The sequence below is a fragment of the Primulina eburnea genome, chromosome 5 (assembly GCF_022965805.1).
Source record: "Primulina eburnea isolate SZY01 chromosome 5, ASM2296580v1, whole genome shotgun sequence".
Taxonomy (NCBI): domain Eukaryota; kingdom Viridiplantae; phylum Streptophyta; class Magnoliopsida; order Lamiales; family Gesneriaceae; genus Primulina; species Primulina eburnea.
The window spans coordinates 9825131-9844138 of NC_133105.1; the positions used below are offsets into that span (position 1 = coordinate 9825131).

General features: G+C 38.7%; 1 protein-coding gene and 1 non-coding gene across 2 annotated transcripts; one reads left to right on the top strand and one right to left on the bottom strand.

Moving 5' to 3' along the window:
* The first annotated feature begins 420 nt into the window (after window positions 1-420).
* On the top strand, window positions 421-2784 carry LOC140831352 (uncharacterized). The gene is made up of 4 exons (XM_073195104.1): window positions 421-616; window positions 1142-1284; window positions 1371-1421; window positions 2506-2784. Exons 1-4 carry the CDS (start codon window positions 421-423, stop codon window positions 2782-2784), a joined length of 669 nt encoding a protein of 222 aa, XP_073051205.1.
* Window positions 2785-6924: 4140 nt separating this feature from the next.
* Window positions 6925-7030, bottom strand: LOC140833178 (small nucleolar RNA R71). Its single transcript, XR_012118312.1, has one exon. It is a non-coding gene; the product is annotated as a small nucleolar RNA R71 (small nucleolar RNA).
* Window positions 7031-19008: the final 11978 nt, after the last annotated feature.

Below are 19008 nucleotides of genomic sequence, written 5' to 3' on the forward strand. Positions count from 1 at the left end.
TTTTGTTGTTACTGCATAATTAGAAGTGCTGAATAGAAGATAGATAGTTTGAATGTGAGTGGGAAGACGATACACCTTCAAGAGTTATTCTGTGATAGATGTGGAGGTGAACATGTGGCTAAGGATTTTCAAGACAATAATCCTTTATATGTGCAAGACAAGGCACCAGTGAATCATGTGGGGACTCAAAACTGTTCTAGAAATGATCCATACTCGAACGCTTATAATCCTGGATGGAGACAACATCCAAACTTCTCATTGGGTGGTCAAAACAGGTAGAGTCGGCCACGTGGAGGACAACAGTATGGAAAGCAACTTATGTATAGATCTGAGCCGAGAGAGGAAAAGTCTAATTTGGAACAGATGATTTTTAAATTTATCTCATCTACCGAAACTAGACTATAGAACCAAGATGCATCGATGAACGGGTTCGAGGCTCAGATAGGGCAGTTGGCTAAGATGATCACTAGTAGAGAGCCGGGCACCTTGCCAAGCAACACTAAAACTAATCCGAAAGAGCAAGTGAAGGCTATAGCATTGAGGTTTGGAAAAGTACTTGAACATGAGGGTAAGGAAAAAATGGAGCAAAGAAAGGAAGCAGCTGACACGTCCACGGGTAAGTCCTCTAACTCTACACCTGAACCCACTACACAATCTAGAATTTTTATTCCTCCACTTTTTCCTGTAGCATTGAAAAAAGCTAAAATTTGCAATTCAGCAAGTTCTTTTAAGTATTTAAGAAATTGAACATTAATATTCCTTTTACTGTTTTCTTGGTGCAAATGTCTAGCTATGTTAAATTTCTGAAGGACATCTTGGTAAATAAAAAGAAGTTGGAAGATCACATGACTGTAAATTTAACTGAACTGCTCTGCATTGGTACAAAATAAGATCCATTAAAACTTAAGGATCCAGAGGGTTTTTCTATTCCTTGCATGATCGATGATGTTGTTTTTCATAAAGCTTTATGTGATCTTGGTCTGAGTATTAACCTTATACCTTTGTCTGTATTTAGGAAACTGAGATTGGGATAGCCTAAGACAACGAGGATGATTTGCAGCTAGCAGACATACCTGTCAAGTACCACGATGAGTCATAGATGATGTATTGGTGAAAGTGGAAAAGTTTATATTCCCTGCAGATTTTGTGGTGCTTGACATAGAGGAAGATAGGGAGATGCCTTTGATTTTAGGGAGGTCATTCCTTGCAACTGGCAAGGCCCTGATTGAAGTGCAAGAAGGAAAGTTGAGATTGAGAGTGGGAGAGGAAGAAAACACTTTTGATGTTTTTAATATTCTTAAGCACACATTGCACACTGATGATTATTTAGAGTTGATTCTTTAGTTTCACTTGTGTGTAATTTTGTGTAGGATACTATGAAGTATTCACCGGAGGCCACCCTCACTACTAATCATTTGAATGTAATATCATTCGAGACAAAACAAAATCTTGACGTTACACCAAACTTGAGATTTTTCTTTATAGCATACATATATATTGGTGCTCATGGGAATGTGGATGACGGGCTCGAGATATATTTGGAGATGAAAATTAATTTTTTAATTTTTTCATTTATTAATTTCTCAACATCGAAATATATTTTCACGTGCTTAATTGTAATTTCTTCAACATTTCATTAAATTTTATTACAAATCTATGCCTGAAAATCACAAGATAGGCACTTACATGAGACTTCAAAATTTTCCACCTATATGAATGTAAATTCCTCGAGTCAGGAAAATATTTAAAGCGTAGAAAGATCGATAGTCAAAAGAAATACTTGTCTTTCTTGCTGAGATACTGAGTATGTTGCACTAGATATGTATATATGTATTATTGACATATATAATTCTTAAGTTTTCCGTGTATTTGATGATAAAGGATGGTTCACGCAAGTTTTCCATTATATGAATTTGAGTTCGAGGTAAGTTGGCTTACTATTTAAAAAAGTTTGTGTATGTTTTAAATCGACTGAGCATATTATTATTTGATATATTTTGTTTCTGAAATAAAAGTTGTTTTTAAGAAATATAATGATTCGAGTTTGAAGTGGGAAAGTAAATCTAAAAATACGATAAGTTATGATACAATATGGCCTAACATGGCGGGTTAATAACCGTTATATAGTCTCACATCTTAGAGGAGTAACATATGGGAAACTGATCATAATGAATCTCGTGGATAATTTTATATATCAGAAGATCGGTGAGAGTAAGATTTGTTTATTTATTTTTTATGTGAATGATATATTACTTGCAACCAATGATAATGATTTGTTATATGAGGTGAAACAATTTCTCTCTAAAAACTTTGGTATGAAAGATATGTATGATGCATCTTATGTCATTGTCATTAAGATATATAGAGATAGAATTAGAGGTATTCTAGGTATCTCAAGTAAACTATATAAACAAAGTTTTAGAGAGATATCGTATGAAAGATTGTTCAACAAATATAGCTCTCATTGTGAAATGTGATAAATTAAATTTGAGTCAATGCCCAAAGAATGATCTAGAGCGAGAACAAATGAAAAATATTCCTTATGTTTTTGTTGTCGAAAGCTTGACATATGCTCAAGTTTTCACTAGACCTGAAATTACATTTATTGTTGGGATGTTAGGAAGATATCAGAGTAATCCAGGTTTAGACCACTGGAAAATTGCAAAGAAAGTGATGAGGTACCTTCAAGGGACTAAAGATTACATGCTTATGTTCAGACGAACTGGGAATTTGGAAGTAATTGGCTATTCTAATTCAAACTATGATGGCTGCATTGATTCATGAAAATCCACTATATGATATATTTTCATGTAGTTGGTTGAGCTGTATCTTTTCGGAGTGCAAAACAGAAATTGACATGTAGCGTCCCAAAAATTTGAAGGTCCACGTGAACCATATGCATGCAAATTATTAAATTTCTTTGATATTTTTTTAAAGCATTAAACGTATGTTTACTTCGTTAATTTGTGTTTTTATTATAATTCATGATTTATTTAAATTTCATGCAATTTAGTTTAAATTATGTGCTTAATTATTTTTATGCATAATTCATGCATAATAGGATTTAACTAATAAAATTTTAAAAGTTCATGCATTAGGGTTTCTAGGTGCATTTCATATTCGAACGAGGATCGGAGAACGAAGAATTTTCAGGAAAATTATTTTATTACACGATTTATTTTTATAAATTAATTTAAAGAGTTTTTAAGTGTATTTTACAAAAATGAGAATTTTTGGGTGTTTTTACCCGTAAGATTTTATTTTCATCGGTACGCAAATTTTATCGAATTGGGGGACTTTTTAATGGTTCAGCTAATATTCTCAAAATCTTTTCAATATGAAATATTTTTTCAGGAGTGCGTTTGAAATTAATGGGACTACTTTTAAGCTTGTTGGGTTTAAAATCCTTTTAAACTTTTAATTATCAAGTTAATGCCCATTAGTCGATTTTTTTTAGCTATTTAAATATTACTTAATTATCACCTAACCCTAAACCTAATCACTTACCACTCCCTATCAGCCGACACCCACCTTTCAGACATATTCTCTCGGTTTTTGTAGAACCTCCCAAGAAAGAATTCGGCTGTCAAAGTTTCTTGCAGCAAAGCTTCTCCCGGCGCCTCCTACCTCTCGTTCTTGCTCCTCAATCGTCTAAGGCACGCATTGTATCATCCTTTATGCATCATACACGTTATATATATGTTGCTATATGCTTGTCCATTCATGAAATTCTCGATCCAGCAACTGTACATGAGGATTTATTGGTTTTGCCTTGTTCCATGCATCTCTACGAGCACCACTCACGTTTTCTGGATTTGTGCAAGGTACCGTTGTTTTGTTGAAGTTAAGGGAACGAACAGGAGGGTAGAGCAAAGTTGTGAAGCTGGCACAAAGTTTGGACAGATTTGAGAGAGGGCCGAGAAGTGTAGGAGTGAAGGGCTTTCTCGTTTGGGATAGTGATCGGGATTTACGTATGATTTATTGCAGCCGCATTTCTCTTTGGTTTGGATTAGTTTAGGAGGTCCTTATGGTCTTAAGGAGGAGATTTAAAGGTTGGACAGGTGGTGGGATTAGAGGGGACCGAAAGGTGCATGAGATTGGGGGCCATGTGTTGTAAGGTGAATATAGAATAGATGAGTCGAGAGTTTTGTTCCATTTTAGAGGTTGCAGCCGAAGATTGTTGAGGCTGTATTATAGTATTAGGGACCTTTTAGTATTTTTAAGATATGGTAAAAGGTTGAGGGATGTTTTCGGTGGAGAAGGGCCAGCACAAAGGTTTAGAGGGGTGAATGATGGTTTACGTGTCTTGTTGGGGGAAATTAGAGTCCAACGACTTGCTGGTTCATCGGCCGTTAGTTTTAGGGGCTGAGGTGGAAGTTTTAGGAGCTTTATAGTGTGTGTAAGATGTGTTAAAAAGTAAGGAAAAATTTGGTTGTGTTTCGAGTCGATTCGGATTAAAATCGGGACCCCGGTCCAAGTTTTAAAATGAATCGATTAAGTTTTGTTTTAGGCTCGAATTTACGTCTAGGGAAGCTTTTAATAATGTTTTGGGATATTTTAAGGAGTTTGGTGAGCCTTCGGGTCAATTTTAGAGGTCCAGGGGTAAAACGGAAATTTTTGGATTCCCAGGGGCAAAATGGTCATTTTGCACCCGGGGTGAGATTTTGGTCCTGGCAGCGCCCCGAGCACAAATTTATGATATTTTAAATGTTTATGATAGGGGGTGTTTTTACGTGTTTATTGCATTAGTTTTAATTGTGTTTACATTGCGCATGCATGCATTTCATTTACTTTTTGTTCATTTTATAGTAATTAATTGCTTTTGATTATGTCTCACTTGTGTGTGATGGATCTGCAGGAAAAATGATCGGAGAACGAAAATCAGAGCGAAAGGTGGAAAGCTCAAGAATATTGGACAGAACAAGCGGCGCCCGAGCGGTACATTTCTACCGCACGGGCGCGAGAAGTGAATAATTCAAGGGCCGAGAAGAAAGTTGGCGCTCGGGCGGTGCTTTTCTACCGCCCGAGCGCGAGAAAATGCATCCGAAACATAACCTTACAGAAATTTGGCGCCCGAGCGGTACATTTCTACCGCCCGGGCGCGAGAAGTTGAAGTGCCGAGACAGAACATGTGGCGCTCGGGCGGTACTTTTCTACCGCCCGAGCGCGAATGACGCACCAGCCGAGGAACAAGACAGAAAGTTGGCGCTCGAGCGGTACTTTTCTACCGCCCGAGCGCCGCCTATTTTTGGAAAGTTTCATTCGCGATTTCTTGCCTGATTTGAGAAGGGGGAATGATATGGTAAGTCTTGGGGACGAATTGGGGGAGGATTCAGACATTATTGAGGAGCCACAAAGGTTTTTGGGGAGAGCTTGTGCACTTGGATTGAAGATTCGACGGTTTCCGGGAATCGTTCTTCGCAGATTTTGTCACGCCTAGTATTTCTAGTTTATTTTCCTTTGTTTAAACATTGTTTTGCTTATTTTAATTATGAATTCTAGTAGCTAACTTTCATATTTGTTGAGATTAAAGGGGATCCTACCCCAAACTTTTAGTTGATTAATTTATATTTTGAGTTGTGCTTTATTCTTGATTGTACTACGATTTTTATTGTGTCGTTTGAGCGTAGCTAACTTTTACGACAATTTTATATCACGAGTGAGTTCGAGAGAATAACTAGTGATAGGATCGAGTAGTATAATCTGTGGATCTACAATTTGCATAGACATATGAAATTGGATACGTGCCGATAGTCATAGTCCTTAGGGTCGAAAACTAGGGGATTTCATCAATCGAAATGCGGTTCATTCTTGATAAATAATTAAAAACATTTAATTACTTCATTGAGTGAATTAGTTTGGCATAGCTCGAGAGAGTGTGTTCAATTGAATAGGAAATCCTGTCGGAAGCGTAGAACACAATCGAACGAATTAATTAATCCATAAGGGGTAGGTGAACCAGAATTCCCAACAAATTCTTTTATCATTTGAAATTTAATCCATTGATTTAGCATTCATATTTCATCATTTAATCTTTGAGCTTGTTTATTTAAATTTTCTTGAATTTTATTAGTCATAAAACAAACAATCAAATTTCGTCGCTAAAGTTTTAATAACTAAAATAATAATTGTTAAAGACAGTCTCCAGTGGAACGATACTCGTATTCATATACACTATACTATTACTTGACATCGTGCACTTGCGATTACATTTTGAGCATACAAAATCATATTTTCTTGGGGAATTCATAGTGCAAGTTTTGCTCGATCAAGTTTTTGGCGTCGTTGCCGGGGGCTGTTAATCTACAATTTTATTTTTAGTTATTTCCTTTAGCATTATTTCATTTCTCTTGAGATAACACTTCACATTTTCTTACAGATATCCCTTCCAGTACATGCCAAAGTCACTTGACGTGGAGCTTGAATTCGATCCTGAAATTGAAAGAACCTTCCGCAGAAGGAGACAACAGCAGAGGCTTAAAGAACTTATGGAGAGACACGAGCCAGAACGCGAGGAGGAACAGCGTGAGGAGAGACATATCGAGATGCCACGCCGCATACCAATGCTGGAGTATGCCCAACCTTCTTTGGAGGGTGCACGCCCTAGCATTGTGAGACCTATCGTGCGGGCAAATCACTTCGAAATCAAACCAGCCATTATCCAGATGATTCAGAACACCGTCCAATTTGGAGGAACTGCTGTGGACGATCCAAACACACACATTGTGGATTTTCTTGAGATTTGCGATACTTTTAAATTTAATGGAGTTTCTGATGATGCTGTTAGACTGCGTTTATTTCCTTTCTCTTTGCGTGATAAAGCTAAAGCTTGGTTGAATTGTTTACCTGTAGGTTCGATAGCTACATGGGAGGACATGGCGAAGGCGTTTCTCATCAAATACTTTCCTCCGTCGAAGACCATGAAGCTGCGGGCAGACATCACAACATTTTCTCAGTTCGATCAAGAGTCACTATATGAGGCGTGGGAGCGTTTCAAAGATCTATTACGAAGATGCCCACATCACGAGTTGCCACTTGGGTTAGTCGTTCAAACCTTTTATTACGGTTTGCTTACTCCTAACCGTACTATGATAGATGCTGCTGCGTGTGGGAACCTTTTGAGGAAGACTACGGAAGAAGGATATGAGTTGTTGGAGGAGATGGCTGCGAGCAGCTATCATCCTCAATCTGACAGGAACAACCAGCGGAGAAGTGCCGGAGTTCACCAGGTAACTGATTTTTCTGTTATTACGGCACAACTTGACGCTTTAAACAGGAAAATAGACGGCTTGAACGTGAGTGGCACGGCTATGCGTCTTCAAGAGATATTCTGTGAGAAGTGTGGAGGGGAACACTATGTGAAAGACTGTCAAGATGGAAATCCCTTCTATGTGCAAGATGAGGCACCGGTGAATCAAGTGGGAGTCCAAAACCGCCCAAGGAATGACCCTTACTCGAACACATATAATCCTGGGTGGAGGCAACATCCCAACTTCTCATGGGGCGGTCAAAACAGTCATAATAGGCCGCAAGGAGGACAACAATATGGGAAACAACCGATGTACAGATTCGATCCTCCTAGAGAAGAAAAGTCCAACTTGGAACAAATGATGTCTAAGTTTATCTCATCCACTGAAACTCGACTCCAAAACCAAGATGCATCAATAAAGAGGCTCGAGAATCAAATTGGACAGTTGGCCAAGATGATAGCAAGTAGAGAGCCGGGCACCTTGCCAAGTAATACCGAGACTAATCCAAAAGAGCAAGTGAAGGCCATTGAGTTGAAGAGCGGAAAAGTTTTGGAGCCTAGAGAAAAAGAGAAAAGCCAAGTGCCGGATGAACATGCTGCGACGTCTCAAGGTAAGTCATCTAACTCTACACCAGCACTCACTGCACAACCTAAGATTGTTATCCCTCCACCTTTTCCTGCAGCATTAAAAAAGGCAAAACTAGATGCACAATTCGGTAAGTTTTTAGAAGTGTTTAAAAAATTGCATATTAATATTCCTTTTGCCGATGCTTTGATGCAAATGCCTAGTTATGCTAAATTTTTGAAGGACGTCTTAGCCAACAAGAGAAAATTGGAGGATCACATGACGGTAAATTTGACCGAAAGTTGCTCTGCTTTGGTGCAAAACAAAATCCCACCGAAACTAAAAGACCCAGGGAGTTTTTCTATCCCTTGCATGATTGGTGATGTTGTTTTTCGTAAAGCGTTGTGTGATCTTGGTGCAAGTATTAATCTGATGCCCTTATCTGTTTTCAGGAAACTGGGATTAGGAGAGCCTAAGCCGACGAGGATGTCTTTACAACTGGCTGACAGGTCTGTCAAGTACCCCCGTAGAGTGATCGAGGATTTGCTAGTGAAAGTGGACAAGTTTATCTTCCCTGCGGACTTCGTGGTGCTTGATATGGATGAGGATGAGGAGATGCCTCTGATTTTGGGTAGACCGTTCCTTGCGACTGGCAAGGCACTGATTGATGTGCAAGAAGGGAAGTTGCGATTGAGAGTGGGCGACGAAGAGATTACTTTTGATGTGTTTAATGCACTTAAGCACACACTGCATTCTGATAGTTGTTTTAGAATTGATGCTTTCGACTCTCTTGCGTCTAACTATGTGCAGGATGCTCTTAGGGACCCTTTGGAGGCCACTATCGATACTGAATTGGGAGAAGAGGAATTGGATGAGGAAAAAGCCGAAATTGTGGCACACTTTAATGCCAACCAACCATGGAGAAGGCCAATGAGGATGCGACTAGAGGATCTAGGAGAACGAAGAGATTTGACCCCTCAAAGGTCAAGCATCGAGGATCCCCCAACACTTGAGCTGAAGCCGTTGCCTCCACACCTCAAGTACGTGTACTTAGGTGAGAATAACACTTTACCTGTCATTATTTCTGCTGCTTTGACAGATGTGATGGAGGACAAACTGTTGGAAGTATTGAAAGCACACAAGAGTGCATTTGGGTGGAAGGTGGCGGATATCAAAGGGATCAATCCATCAGTCTGCATGCACAAGATCTTGATGGAAGAGAAGTACTCACCTCTTGTGCAACCTCAGCGAAGATTGAATCCTAAGATGCAAGAGGTAGTGAAAGCTGAAACGATTAAGCTTCTCGATGCAGGTATTATCTATCCTATATCTGATAGTGCATGGGTAAGTCCCGTTCAATGTGTGCCAAAGAAAGGTGGGATTACTGTTATCACAAATGAAAATAATGAATTAATACCCACTAGGACTGTTACGGGATGGCGTGTGTGCATTGATTATAGAAAATTAAATGATGCCACCCGTAAAGACCACTTTCCCATTCCCTTTATTGATCAGATGCTTGAGAGGTTAGCGGGTCATGAGTTTTATTGCTTTTTGGATGGGTATTCGGGGTACAACCAAATTATGATTGCGCCGGAGGACCAAGAGAAAACCACTTTCACTTGTCCTTACGGCACTTTTGCTTTTCGCCGCATGCCGTTTGGTCTATGTAATGCCCCTGCCACATTTCAACGTTGCATGACCGCTATATTCCATGATATGATAGAAACTTTTCTTGAAATTTTTATGGATGATTTCTCGATATTTGGCTCGTCTTTTGATGATTGTTTGCAGAATCTGACGGTAGTGTTGAGGAGATGTGAGGAGACAAACTTGGTGCTTAATTGGGAAAAATGCCACTTCATGGTACAAGAGGGAATTGTCCTAGGGCACAAGGTTTCGGGGAACGGACTCGAGGTGGACAAGGCGAAAGTAGAATTAAGAACTTACCACCTCCGGCGTCCATAAAGGGAGTTAGAAGTTTTCTAGGCCACGCCGGTTTTTACCGGCGTTTTATCAAAGATTTTTCTAAAGTTGCCAAACCTCTATCTTCTTTACTCATGAAAGATGTACCTTTTGACTTTAATTCTGATTGTTTGCAGGCATACGAGAAGTTGAAGGAGCGCTTGGTGACGGCTCCTGTCTTGATAGCACCGGATTGGGATCTACCCTTCGAGATCATGTGCGATGCTAGTGATACTGCGGTAGGTGCTGTCCTCGGCCAAAGACAGAACAAGGTATTCCACACTATATACTATGCAAGTAAGACTCTAGATGAGGCACAATTGAATTATGCTACCACCGAAAAAGAGTTACTTGCAGTAGTGTTTGCACTTGACAAGTTTCATGCATATCTTGTTTTGTCTAAATTCATTGTCTACACTGACCACTCTGCACTGAAACATTTACTTGCTAAGAAAGATGCAAAACCACGCCTACTTCGGTGGATTCTATTGTTGCAAGAATTTGATTTAGAAATAAAAGATAAGAAGGGTGTTGAGAATGTGGTTGCAGATCATTTGTCTAGATTAGAGTGTATTTGTAATGATTCTGTTGATCATGCTATCGATGATTGGTTCCCGGATGAGCAACTATTTGAGGTGAGAAATTGTCCATGGTATGCAAATTTCGCTAACTTTCTTGTCACAGGCACACCTCCACCGAACCTATCTTTTCACCAACGAAAGAAATTCTTTTCTGACGTGAAATACTATTTTTGGGAGGAACCGTTCTTGTTTAAGATTTGTGCAGATTCCATGATAAGACGGTGTGTTGCGGAGGAAGAGTTTTATAAGATTCTCAACCATTGCCATGACCGTGAGGTAGGTGGTCACTTTGGACCAACGAGGACGGCATCTAAGGTACTCGAATGTGGCTTTTATTGGCCAACCCTCTTTAAAGATGCTCGTTCTTATGTGCTACATTGTGATAAATGCCAACGGTCAGGTAACATCTCTAACCGTCACGAAATGCCTTTAAATAATATCATTGAGTGTGAGGTTTTTGATGTATGGGGGATAGATTTCATGGGACCGTTTCCCAGTTCTTTCACGAAAAAATACATTTTGGTGGCGGTGGATTATGTGTCTAAGTGGGTAGAGGCGGAAGCATACGCCACTAATGATGCTCAAGTGGTTCTAAAATTTTTGAAGAAAAACATTTTTAACCGTTTTGGAACACCACGAGCAATCATTAGTGATGGTGGCACTCATTTTTGCAACAAACTCTTTGAAAAACTTTTGAGCAAATATGGTGTCACACATAAAATCTCTACCCCTTATCACCCACAGACGAGTGGTCAAGTGGAAGTGTCGAATCGTGAGATTAAGCGAATTTTGGAGAAAGTAGTAGGTGTCAGTAGGAAAGATTGGTCGGTGAGGTTAGATGATGCTCTTTGGGCGTATAGGACTGCTTTTAAAACACCTATAGGCACTACACCGTATAGGCTTTTGTTTGGTAAAGCATGTCATCTACCTGTTGAGTTAGAGCATCGAGCATACTGGGCCACAAAAGCGCTAAACTTTAATTTTACTGATGCAGGTGAACAGCGGTTGCTTCAATTGGACCAGTTGGAGGAATTCCGAAATTTGGCCTATGATCTTGCACTGTCTTACAAAGAGAAAACCAAAAAGGCTCATGACAAGAGAATCATCGAGAGAGAATTTAAAGTGGGTGAAAGTGTTCTGCTCTACAACTCCCGGTTGCACTTGTTTACCGGTAAATTGAAGTCGCGATGGTCCGGTCCATTCGTGATCTCGAAAGTTTATCCATCGGGAGCTGTCGAATTGAAAGATGGGAAGGACGGGACATTCACGGTCAATGCCCAGCGCCTCAAGCACTACATGGGTGGCACAGTTGAGCCACAACTTGGAATCACACGGTTCCAAGATCATCCGAACTGAGACGGACCGACAGTCTAGCTCTCGACGATAAATTGAGAACTTACTTCTTTTCCCTTCTCTTGCATTTAATTTAATTTTTCTTTGTCTTTCGTGTCCGCTTAATTTATTTTCCAGTTGTGTGAACTTTTATTTTTAAAAAAAAAAAAAGTGTGATTTGTCCCGAGAACTCGGCGCTCGGGCGGTAATTTATTACCGCTCGGGCGCGAAGTGAACGCAATTGTCCAGAGAGCGTGGCGCTCGGGCGGTGATAATTTACCGCTCGAGCGCGAACATCTGCCTCTCAAATTTTTTTTCCCGAGGACTCGGCGCTCGAGCGGTAACTTTTTACCGCTCGAGCGCGACGGCCTTTTATGTCGCAGACCCCCTTTCCTCTCCCTCACTCTGCACGAATTTTCCCCAATTATTTTCTCTCAAACCCTAACCCCCCTTCACTCTCCTCTCATCTTCTTGCAGGGAATCACTCCAACTATCAAGATTCAAGCATCGTGGGCAAGCGCCTCCTGCGGGATTCAAGCGTCATCTTATTCGATTCCCCCACAATCTCTCTCATCCACTTCCTATGGCTCCAAAGAAGAAACAAAGAGGTACTTCCGCTTCTTCGACTTTTGATAGGCATCGCTTTGTTAGTGAGGAAGCTCGGGCTAGGTATGACCATGCTAAGATAAATAGAAATCCGATAGTGGAGAGGGGATTCCGAAAACAACATGAAGATAGGCACGTAGAAACTCGGATAGAATTGGAACGGCGTGGATGGGAAACTTTTTCCAATCATCCTAAGGCGGCGGTAGTTTTGGTGGTGCGTGAATTTTACGCAAATGCTATGGAGGGGAGAAATGGGACGGTGTTTGTTCGAGGTGTTCATGTCCCGTGTGACTCGGCAACTATCAATGCACTTTTGGAAACGGCGGAGGTCGACAATTCTCATTTTGAGGCTTTAGCCGATGACCCGAACTATGACTTGATCATCACAGCGCTATGCCATCCGGGTGCGGGTGCTATGTGGAAACCATTGGGCGGACCGCCGAGCTGCTTCGACGAGAAATTCTTAACCGCTGACGTTGCCATGTGGTACTTATTTGTGGCCCGACGGATGATGCCGGTCTCGCATAAGAGCGAGGTCCAAAAGGAACGAGTGGTTCTCCTTTTTGCGTTAACTCACGGCTACGACGTGAATGTGGGCACACTGATCAACTCTCAAATCATGTTGTGTGCTCGCAACAGTCACGTCGGTCTGTTCTTCCCGACGATTATATCCGAGTTGTGTGCCCGTGCGGGAGTTCTATTCCGGGACGACGAGGAATGGATTCAACCCATGAAGCCGATCTGTATCGACGACTGGAAAAAGAAGAATGCCAAGCGCCAAATCGACTTCCCCTCTCCCGAGGAAGATGTAGGTGGTTCTAGCACCGCCGCTGCACGTCCCCGTCCACCACCACCCCGCCGGAGAACTCAAACCGATATGATGGCTGAGAATCTCGCCTTCCAAACGTATCAGGGTCAATTCAACTCATATGTCACCGACCATCTATCGCACATTGACTCCATGATGCGCTCGCTACTTGTGCAAGGAGGCACTGAACCAGGGACCGTGCCGCCGTCTCCGCTACCTCCTTCCCCATTCCGGTTCCAGTATGATTATTACCAGCACGGGGGTGCCGCCGGAGTGCAACCGCCGGAACATGACGAGGATGAGCCTTGATCAGGGGAGTTTACTGTTTCCCCTTTCTTTTTATTTTGCATATTCTCTTTTGCATTTGCATTCATGGTTCTTTTTGTTCTTAGTTTTTGTTTCGTTTTGTGCAATGAGGGCATTGCACAACTCTAGTATGAGGGGGGGTAGATTGTTTTGTTAGGTTGTTTTGCGTGTTTAGTTAATTGGTTTTTAAGTCGTTGTATTTATGTTGTTTAAAGTCGTTTATGGTGAGAAGACATGTTTATGAGCCAATGATGATCGCGAATTGATAGTTTACAAAAATATTGATTGGGTCACGTCGTGAATGATACTCGTGATTGTTAAAGCATGAATTATGGTACAAATTTTGAACTTTTTGAGCACATATGTGTGGGGGCTAGAATTTTGTAGGAATAATGGTGAAATTTGAAAGTTTTATGTGGTTAACTTGAAAGGCACCATTTATGAGTTGATTTAGCATGCAAACCCGTGAAAATAAGTCGCTATGTGGGGCCTTGAATGAGAAAATTTGATTTGCCTTGAACTTTACCTTTACCTCCGTTCCAATGCACTCATTAAAAGATCATACTCCCAACCGGCTGTAATCCAAAGTTATATTATATTCTTAGCCTAGGGAGTACATGTGTGAAAATTGTGCATTCAAAAAAAAAACAAAAAAATGAAAAAAGAAGAAAGAAGAGATGTAAGGTGAGGGGAAGCCGAAATAAAAGGAATGAAATTCTATTCCTAGGCTAAAAATTGGAGATGTAAGGAGATGAGGAAAGTCAGACGATAAGTCTTGACGATTGCACAATGAAAATGATCGGTGTACTCCCAACTTTTAGCCATTTGAGCTTATTTTCCTTCTTTTCGACACCTTTATCTGCACTTAAAAGTTGAATAAAGTTCAATTTAAGGCTAGTGATAAATGGACACGGGGATGCATGCTAGTGAGACTTGTATTGAATTGTTGATTGAGTGACTCGCATGTTTGATGATTGATCTATTTGACGTACGAATGACTAGACCCATCATGACACACACACACGTTCAAATTTGTGTCGATATTTATGTGTAGACGAGAATGAGTATTCGTTGCGACTTGACTTGATTATGATGGGTAGTGGGAAAGTAAACTGAGGCATGAACATAAACGTGTCACTTCACCATTGGTATTTAATTGTGTTGGTTAGTTCTTGTTTGAGTCTTTTACTTTTGTTGTGTTTGTTTAGAGTCTCGTGCTTTAACCTGTTTTGCTTGAGGGCAAGCAAAAGGTTAGTATGAGGGGGTTGATAGGGGGTGTTTTTACGTGTTTATTGCATTAGTTTTAATTGTGTTTACATTGCGCATGCATGCATTTCATTTACTTTTTGTTCATTTTATAGTAATTAATTGCTTTTGATTATGTCTCACTTGTGTATGATGGATCTGCAGGAAAAATGATCGGAGAACGAAAATCAGAGCGAAAGGTGGAAAGCTCAAGAATATTGGACAGAACAAGCGGCGCCCGAGCGGTACATTTCTACCGCCCGGGCGCGAGAAGTGAATAATTCAAGGGCCGAGAAGAAAGTTGGCGCTCGGGCGGTGCTTTTCTACCGCCCGAGCGCGAGAAAATGCATCCGAAACATAACCTTACAGAAAGTTGGCGCCCGAGCGCGAGAAAATGCATCCGAAACATAACCTTATATTTTGAGTTGTGCTTTATTCTTGATTGTACTACGATTTTTATTGTGTCGTTTGAGCGTAGCTAACTTTTACGACAATTTTATATCACGAGTGAGTTCGAGAGAATAACTAGTGATAGGATCGAGTAGTATAATCTGTGGATCTACAATTTGCATAGACATATGAAATTGGATACGTGCCGATAGTCATAGTCCTTAGGGTCGAAAACTAGGGGATTTCATCAATCGAAATGCGGTTCATTCTTGATAAATAATTAAAGACATTTAATTACTTCATTGAGTGAATTAGTTTGGCATAGCTCGAGAGAGTGTGTTCAATTGAATAGGAAATCCTGTCGGAAGCGTAGAACACAATCGAACGAATTAATTAATCCATAAGGGGTAGGTGAACCAGAATTCCCAACAAATTCTTTTATCATTTGAAATTTAATCCATTGATTTAGCATTCATATTTCATCATTTAATCTTTGAGCTTGTTTATTTAAATTTTCTTGAATTTTATTAGTCATAAAACAAACAATCAAATTTCGTCGCTAAAGTTTTAATAACTAAAATAATAATTGTTAAAGACAGTCTCCAGTGGAACGATACTCGTATTCATATACACTATACTATTACTTGACATCGTGCACTTGCGATTACGTTTTTAGCATACAAAATCATATTTTCTTTGGGAATTCATAGTGCAAGTTTTGCTCGATCAATGCATCATGATCACGATTTTAAGATTTTATGAAGATATACGTCGCATGCTTGGATTTAAGAAAAATTGCATTTATTCATGATTTTTATAAGTGATGAAAATGGTAATGTTTTGAATGATAAGAATTAGTTGTGGCTATCGAAGTATATGTAAATGTTTAAGATGTATATGTAAATTATGATGATGATGATGATGATGATGAGGCCTAGGCACAGTGGATGGTAATCCTGTCACTGATGTCCGACAGCCGCCCGGTACCGCGGTTCTATGTATGATGGATCCATCGTAAATGATGATGTACGATAGTCACCTCTAATGAACTGAATTCACCAAAGGAAATGATAAATGATAAACGATGAAATATGAACGATGAACGATGAAAGATGATTAACGATGAGCTGTTTTGACACGTCATGATTTTATACGACACGATTATGTTACGTTTTTAAAGTTCATGAAAGGTATGTTGAGTATGATATTTTTCACTGCTGTGTGCTACGTATATGTATTTGCTATTAACAGTGCAGGTGTGTTGAGTCTTTAGACTCACTAGGCGTGTGTGATGCAGGTGAGTGACTGGAGGTGCTGGACTCTGAGTAAGCGGGACTAGTGGGCGACACGACCCGAGGACCTATGATTTTTCCGCACATCAAGATTTATGATTTTTGAGATGATATGATTATTTTTCACTCTGTTTTATTTTACAGTAGATGTTAAGATTTTACTCCGCTTCATTTTATTGGTAAATGTTGATGCTTATTTTCAAACGATGATTTTAAGAAGGATTGTTTGCATGGATTTATTTAAATGTTTCTTAAAAAAAAAAATTATTTCCGCATTTTAAATGAGTAGATGTTTCAGTTGGTATCAGAGCAAGGGTCCTGTATAGGGTTGTGCCACCGCCAGTTTTGCCGCTCAGTCTTCAAGCCTCAAGTCTGTAAGTTTTTATGATTTAAATGTTTTAAATGATTTTTACTCTTATCACATGCATGTTAACATGATTTACACTTTATGATGATTTACGGTATATGTTTAACTGCTTTTATGATTTAAGGATTTACTGTTTTAAAAACTAGATTAAATTGCATGTTGGTCACGTTTGGAATTGGACGTGTCTACGAATTCGAATATTGGGCTTTAGGAAAAGTTGATAATGATTTGATTATATTGATTTTAGGTTAGAAGTACTGATGTTCTACTCTTTGGGGTAATAAGTTAATTTTGAAAATTATGAATGCTTTTGGGACTTGTAGAATTTCTAAGAAATTATTGATGGTTCGTGGTTGCTAATTAAATTAATTTTTGAGGATTCCATGTAAGGATTAATGATTCGAAAACTACGACAATCTTTGGAAGTATAAAAACGTTGAATTTATTTAGGATGCATGCTCTACCTAGAGGGACCTAAGGATTGAATTGCAAGGATTGAGAAATTTAAGGACCTAACTGTATTAACCAATAATTTGAGGACCTAAGTGCAACAATAAAATTCTAATTGACTATTTCGAATTTACCAAACTTTAGAATTAAATTTTTAGTTTTGAGAATTTTTAGGTTTAATGAGTACAAGTCGAAAAATTTTATAAAAAAATGCAGATTTTGAGGAGTTATATGGCAAAAAAAAATGTAATTTTCGAGAATTTTAAGGACCAAATTGCAAATTTTGAAGATTAAATTCGAACTTTGAGTAACACATGGGTAAAATCAATAATTTTCGAGGTTATGAGAATTTATCGTGGGTCTAATGATCTTAAGATTTTTGAACTTTATGTTACGAGAAACCTATAAAATGAGATTAGGAACGCCAAGAACTTTTGAGTAATTGTTGGATTTCGAGATTAAGGACAAATTCGGATAATATTCGAGGAAAGTAAGAACTAATTTTGCAATTTTTAAGAAATTTGGGGATTTGTTTAAGTGAGAAGGAATAGTTTCAGTGACCAGAATTTTTGATGATTTAGATTTGAAGGGATATTTGGAACCTTGAGATATGTGGGTTATAATGTTATAAGAAATGGTAATCAAGGACATTGTAGGATGAACCAATCTTGAGTTTGAAAATTTAAGTGTTAGTGAAATAACGTTGTGGAAAATTAAGAATTTAAAGTGATGATAATTTAAGGTGAATTTGATCAGTTCGTTAAGTTATAAGAATAAACATGGAGCTAAAAAAAAAATTGAGAACTTAAGTTTGATGTATCATAATTTTTAATCATGATCTTAAGAGTTAAAATTATACCCTTGTTGGAATTTAATTTTTCTAGAAAATTGGGAATGACTGATGGCTATGGAACTTGTTAAACGCATGTAAGAAGTGAGTTGAACATCACGTCTTAAGGAATTTTTTTTTTTAAAAGTCATTAAGAAACTTGAGATTTAGCGGATATGTGTATTGGAATTATTTCATCCAAATATATTTGGACTAGGTAAGTTTGAATTTCAAATTTATAGGATATTTTCTCATACGGAAATTTTTGGGTGAAATAAAAACAGGAATTAGTTGTGTTCAACATAAGTTATCAATGAATGAATATTAAAATTTTTATCGAGTAAGAAATCTAAAAGCTTGATATGGGGATTTTAGAAGTCTACAGATTATAAGTGAAGTTGAGTTATTAAAGTTAGTCTAATTCTACCATAGGATAACTTATTAAGTTTTATACGCTAGTACTAATTAAGCATTGAGGTTACGCAAGAATGCGACATTTGTTTCAATGAGGAAAGTCTAGAGTCTTAGGCCTCAACTATATTGTAATTGAAAAGAAAATAATTTAATCATGTAATTGGGACTTGAAGGGCTTTAAAATATAGGTAGAAAATCGGTATTGTACATTTTGGGTTTTATGGATTATCATACTCGGGATTTAAGATTTGAAACAATTTAATAATTGGGATACACTTGTAATTAGTTAAGTTACGTAAGTTTGGTGCCGTAAGATAAAGATTTGATTCAAGTACTTTAGGCTAATTTTGTTATGGGGTTGAGATAAAGTTTAAATTTTAAGCGCATTACTGAGGATAGAAGTCAGTCAGTAAATTTTGGGGCTAAGATTTCTTAAGTTGAACTGCCTAAATGCTAATGTAATAGGTTAGTGAACATTATGGGTACGGTATGAGAAAATTGAGGTGCAATAAGTTTGGACATCCATCTCTATTATGAGGAACTGCGAGATAACTTAAAATTCGAGGCACTAAGTCACCATAAGTCATTTTAAATTGTGATTCACAATCA